Source organism: Cyprinodon tularosa, unplaced genomic scaffold, assembly GCF_016077235.1.
Source record: "Cyprinodon tularosa strain WSP-4 unplaced genomic scaffold, ASM1607723v1 ctg464, whole genome shotgun sequence".
Classification (NCBI taxonomy): domain Eukaryota; kingdom Metazoa; phylum Chordata; class Actinopteri; order Cyprinodontiformes; family Cyprinodontidae; genus Cyprinodon; species Cyprinodon tularosa.
Window position 1 is genome coordinate 174,077 of NW_024039190.1, and position 6,000 is coordinate 180,076.

The following is a 6,000-nucleotide window of genomic DNA, read 5'->3' on the forward strand; positions in this document are numbered from 1 at the left end:
GCTGATCGGCCTTCATATGCTGGTCGGAGCCCAAAACTTTTCCCTCTGAAACAGGTTGTGGTATGACGGCTTTGTTCTCATAACGCTAAGGCTTTGTTCTCGTAACTTTTCGACTCTGTTCTCGCAGCGTTACGACTCTGTTCTCGCAGCGTTACGACTCTGTTCTCGCAGGTTATGACTCTGTTCTCGCAGGTTATGACTTTATTCTCGCAGCGTTACGACTTTATTGTCGAAAAAAAAAATCTCTAGCCTGGCCCTAATACTTCGTTGTACAAAAAAAGTTAAACAGTGGGGGAAAACATAACTTTTGGTACTATTTATTTATTTATGAATCTTAAAAATCTTACGATTGAAGTTTTAGATTAAACGTGACCTTCACCGCGACACTCTTTGCCCTCCATACTCCTCTCCACCTGAGCATCACTGACTTTGGAAAACATCCTCTGCTGAGAGATGAAGCCCAGTCTAACAACTGCATGGTGTTAGTGGGGATGTAATACTAACATAAGGAGGGGGATGGGGTGGGACTGCTGAGATTACCTCATCTACAGCAAATTGTGTTATAATAACCTTCATGGCTTTCTGCGCAATGAATGGAGACCGCATCAGGCGGTTGGAGGGATGAACACACAGCATATTGTTTGGAGTTTGTTGTACAGAAATAAAATAAAAGCAAACGCAGTAACATTTTTTCTTAAAAACGTTGGGTTAAATGTTCTGCTAGCATGGCACCCCAATGAGTTAGCATCCTTAATTAATGCTCAAGGTTTATTTTTTGAGCAAAGTATATCCTCTTTATCCTGTTGCTGAACCTCTAAGGACAGGAAAAAAAACTCTGGAAAATTTTCTTTTCAACGTGGGGATTTGGATGGATGACAAACAAACCGATGAAACGTTCAGACTAACCGATGAGAGAAGACTTACGTGTTGCTCCAGGGAAAGTATTTTCCTCCATTTTCGGCAGCAGTTCCCTCCGTTTCTGTTCTTTTGTTCGCTCAGACCTGAGAGTTTCGGCTCTTCTTCCCCAGCGATCCTCTCATTCCTCAGGCAGAGACCAGGAGGAGGGGGAAACTTGGTCGAGTCTCTCCAGTTGTTTAAAAAAAAAAAAAGCCAGGAAATCCTCTCTAAAACGAGTCCAGAAAGGAAATAAAAATTCCCTCAAAGCGATAATGGGAACACTTGTAGCTGAAAATACTGCCTGTTGGTTAAAATGATGGCCTCTGGGGGAAAATAGGGGGAATAAAAAGAGTGGGAGGAGAAGAAATGCTTCGCAGTCCCAGACAGCCGCACAGCTGATGCGCCGCTCCGGATGATCATTTCGGTCACCACAGCGGACTGTACCATTATGGGACGGGGTGATATGCTGCTTTTAGGTCACAGCCACGACACGTATATCATTTTTTAATCAAAATAAAAAACAGAAAAGCACGAAGCATATTTAAAACTAAACATTTTATTGCACCAGTAAAATATGGATGAGGATTAACACATTTCTCAATAATTTAACAAAACAATATATCCCCCTAGCGTTGAGATTGGTTCCTTTGCCTGCAAAACTTTGGGGACCTGATTTACGAACATTTTAAGATTTGCTACTTTGCTACAAAAATCAGACGAAAGTGTGCTCTGTATAGAACCAACCAAGCATATTTCTGTTATGTACCCCAACTTCACACAGAGATTCACACTAGCTCACTGGTGGGTTTTCCCTTCAGATACTCCTAAATTAAAAATATTTCCAGCTTTAAAAAAAATGCAGATACACATATGTAAATTCATAAAGAAATAAACAAAGAATGAAACTGCTGCATTTCAAATGACAAACATTAGTTGTTGTTTTTTATATAACCACTGTCAACAAATAGGTGCTCAATTGTTTATTTGAAGGCTCCAAGACTTTAACCTTTGACATTTTCAAGGATTTAAAATTTTGACATGGATATGTTCTCATGGCACCCCAAGATACTTGGTGCTGTCCTCTCGGGGGCACAGGGTCAAATGGTGCATGATTAACATTTAGGGAATTTTTAAAAAAGTGCACTCACCTATTCACCGCAGATACCACATTGTTTTATTTTTGAATTTGTTCCAAAACATGATTTTTATTGCAATGAATAAAATAAAAAAAAAACTGCAATCCCAACTCCTCCCAACATGGTAAGTGAAATTTGTAAACAAATATAATGAAATTGCTTTGTTTGCAGTTGATTAGTTCATCATTATCAGTTAACTTAGCACTTGTTGCATATTTGCCTTGCCATGCATCTGCTAGGTCCTTCTGAAATACCCCATTAGTTAGGAACCCTAGCGGTCAACATCTGGGTAGAGACAGGCAGCCTACTGCACCTCCCCATCCTAAGCTTTAGGACAGGTTGCAGATGCATGAGCTAATTATGAGCAAGTCTTCATTTTAGGGCAGAAAAAGAAAACATGGCAAGGCTTGAAAACTGATATCCAATATGACTAAGGCATGGCTTTTTTTTTTTACATTTTAATCCCTAGTTTTACTCTGGGGCTGAGTTCAAATGTTTGCCAAACTCTTAAACTTTAAAAGCTTTCTATAATTGTTTTCACTTCACAATTACACACTTCTTAGTGTTGCTCCATTACATAAAATCCCAATAAACCATTGAAGTTTTGGAGTTCATTACATCATTTTGTTGTGAATCCCTTTAGGTAATCTATGAAGTTACAACACCTTGTACTCTGATTATGTTTTCTTTGTTTTTTTTTGTTGTTTTTTTTTTTAATAAGGAGAATGAAATCACTTTCAAAAAAGGTTAACCTTTCAAATGATCTATGTTACATAACAAAGAAGTCCAGCGTATCTTCTCATCTACCACCTGTGGATCACTGAAAGCATCTGCCTGGGTGGGTGGGGGCAGGGCCAGAGGCGCCTTGGCACGCTTGAGAAGGGACACGCTGTCTAAAGGACTCTGGTGGGGTTCTTTTGTGCAGCTGCTGGGTCGAGCTCACCCAAACCCCCACGAGCCACCTGTTATTGCAACTGGACTGTGGAAGAGGTTGGAAGGTGCTGGGGGTTGGGTAAATGGTGGCGTTTCGTAGAGTGAAATAACATTTTTTTTACAAAATCTCCCTAAACTTGTGACAAAATTTCTATCAGTTGGTTTAGAAAAATCTTCAAGAGTAGCACAAAATATCCCAGCACTGCTAACATTCCAAGGGTTTTTAATCACATACAAGATTGTACATTATTTACTAATAGAATAGATATTTTTTGCTACATTAAGTCAAGTTAATTTTACAAGAGGGAAAGCACTACATTGACCGATTTTTGTTTCTTAAAACAAAAAGATTATTTTTCAACTAAAAAACTACCACCCAAATTGTTAAGATTATTTTTTGAATAGCTTAGCTTAAAGGTTTGTTATTTTTTCTATATTTCTCTCTCTGTATATATATATATATATATATATATATATATATATATATATATATATATATATATATATATATAGACTGAACATTTTATGGTAACACTTTCCAGCATCAGTCTGATAGGAAACTTAAAGTGGACAGGATGAAAGCATTCTTTAGTGTCAGGAAGCATGCCCTCGATTATCACACAATGGTGTAATTTACTGTGTTAATGATCCATCCAAATTGAGATGGAAGCTGAACAGCAGTTGTAATTCTGTGGGTCCCAGATAACTGCAGCTTAGATGTGTTGAAATGTTGCATGACCTCAGAAAGTTTACCAGACTGGAGCTGTTGTTAGTCATGGAGCCTTTATGTCCTTACCTCTAACAGGTTGTTATATTATTTTATACTTTTTTTTTTTTTATTAAAAAAACATTATGTAACTATGGCCACCTCAGTGAACATTGTTGGAAAAGCCCCTCCATTTCTACTTACTTTAGAAAAGACTTTGATCGCCAGGAGCAGTTCACTCACTCACACAGGGCATCTTAAAACGAAGCTATGAAACATCAAAAAGGCAGCTTCAAGATTGCATCAGTATTCAAAAGATAAACTGAAACAAGAAAGATAGTTAAAGAACTGGGGAAAGGAGACTAGATGGGATTTAAGGAACTAATAAAGGATTGAATCACTAAGAGTTAATGTAGAGAAATATCAGATAAAAGAAAATACTGATGAGAATCACTGGATTTCATCCTTTATATGTAATGTAAATCCCTTTATTTTCCCATAATGGGGAAATTCACTCTCTGCATTTTAACTAGTTTCCTTGGGGAGCAATGGGCTGCCATTGTGTTGCGCCCGAGGAGCAATGTGGGGTTAAGGGTCTTGCTCAGGGACCCAGAGTGCAGGCTGTGGGGATTTAACAGGGTACTGGCAACCTTTTCAGAGCACAAGCAAACTGCTCCAACCACCAGGCCAACACTCCCCACATCATAGGTTACAGTCAATAAACAAGACGAAAAAATTTTAGGTTCAGCAAAATTATATATTATTCAAATAAGTATGTTTTTGCAGCTATTTAGGAATGGATAAGGTGTGACTTCTAGGACAATTCTATTTTAAATGATTATTTAGCATTTAATAGCTATGCAAATAAATCACCAGAAAGGTCCAAAAACTCTCAAACTCACCAAGTGGTTAAAATCAGGTGAAGCAGTTCAGATCACATTAAATTTTATAAAAATAATATCACACTTTGCAGACATCTTAAGGATGAAAACCTATCAATTGCCTTGAAGGTATAGTGGTAGATTTTCGATTTCCCGATGGATCATCAAAATAAGTGGTCCACCTAATTGTCAGTCATTCTGGTGATACGTTTACATAAGTTCTTCTATTTTCACTTACCGGTGGTGAGTCTGACATAGTAGAAAAATTGCAAGTCTTCTTTTTGATAGTAAGCTTTTATGAGTGTTGCAAACGGCAACTTTTAAACAGAGCATGCACGAGGAGAAATGGGCTCCTGCATGCTCTCACACATGTTTAGTAGGCGTACCCTCTCAGGAGCGGGTACTGGGTTGTGCATGTGCATTTTTTTTTTTTTAAGTGGAGAGGACGGGTCTTTTCTGAAATTTGCGAAAATCCAACACTATACCTTTAATCAAAATGCAAACTTTTACATCATTAACAGATAATACTCTGTGTTCTCCATCAGGTTGTTGGTGGTACATCTAAGCAATCAATCAGAACTTAGAGCAATAACAGCTTAAGCTGAGAGAATCAGGGGAACAGCACTAGGCTGCTTTGAATCACATCTGTCTGACGAAATTCCATTTTTGATGTTTGCTGGTGAAGATTCTCAGTCATCCAGGTCATAGTCATTCCAAAAAAGAAAATTAAAAACCATCCACTGGACTTTGTTTCCAAGTTTGAAGACGTTTCGCTTCCCATCCAGGAAGCTTTTTCAATTCAAAATATCAGGAATAGTGCTGAGTTCGAGATTTTATACAGTAGTCCATTAAAACCTTGTTTTTGTTTTGAAAACATGCAAATTGAAATGGCGAAGGGGTCCACCCCTTTGGAATGGGGGTCGTTTTGGATTCTTTTGTTAGCCTGCAATGCCCCATACCCTTCATGAGGACCAGTATGTTTTCTGTCAGTCTACTCATATCAGAGGATTTTTAGATGTATATTTCAATATGCTGATGAAGGTTCTCAGTCATCCAGGTCATAGTCATTGAAAAAAAAAAAATAAATATTTCAATATCCATTTCTTAGCTATTATCAGACCATCTCATTATATGAATATATGACCATACTGACCGCTGGTTCTCACTTTACTTACTCCACTTTCTCACACTGCTCTCTCTCTCTTTCTGCATTTGTCCTTTTTACTGCCCCTAATTCACCCTTCCTTCATATCAGCTAAAGCTCCTAGAAACGTAATTTTCCCTCCACAGGTGATAGGGTTGGTCCTGTCGCTCTCAGCAGTTGTGTTTAACGTTGTTTCGTTTCTTGATGAAGCCACCAAAGATGCTACTACTTAATTAACTTTAATTCATAAAGACCATCAGAACAATTTGTGCAGTGTGTCTGCTCTGTCCTCTAAATTTCTAA

General features: G+C 38.0%; 1 protein-coding gene across 5 annotated transcripts in view; it reads right to left on the reverse strand.

The window, feature by feature from the left end:
* map7d1a (MAP7 domain containing 1a) overlaps positions 1–1,300 on the reverse strand; it is a 55,190-nt gene extending 53,890 nt beyond the window's left edge. For 3 of the 5 annotated variants that reach the window (XR_005282158.1, XM_038301247.1, XM_038301246.1), the window contains exon 1: positions 925–1,300. Coding sequence is in view for 4 of the 5 variants with exons in the window: in XM_038301247.1 (XP_038157175.1) it covers positions 925–955 (31 nt within the window). In the remaining variant the exon portion in view is untranslated. The remainder of the gene's footprint in view (positions 1–924) is intronic. The other 2 variants (XM_038301249.1, XM_038301248.1) reach the window with 1 other exon arrangement.
* Positions 1,301–6,000: the final 4,700 nt, after the last annotated feature.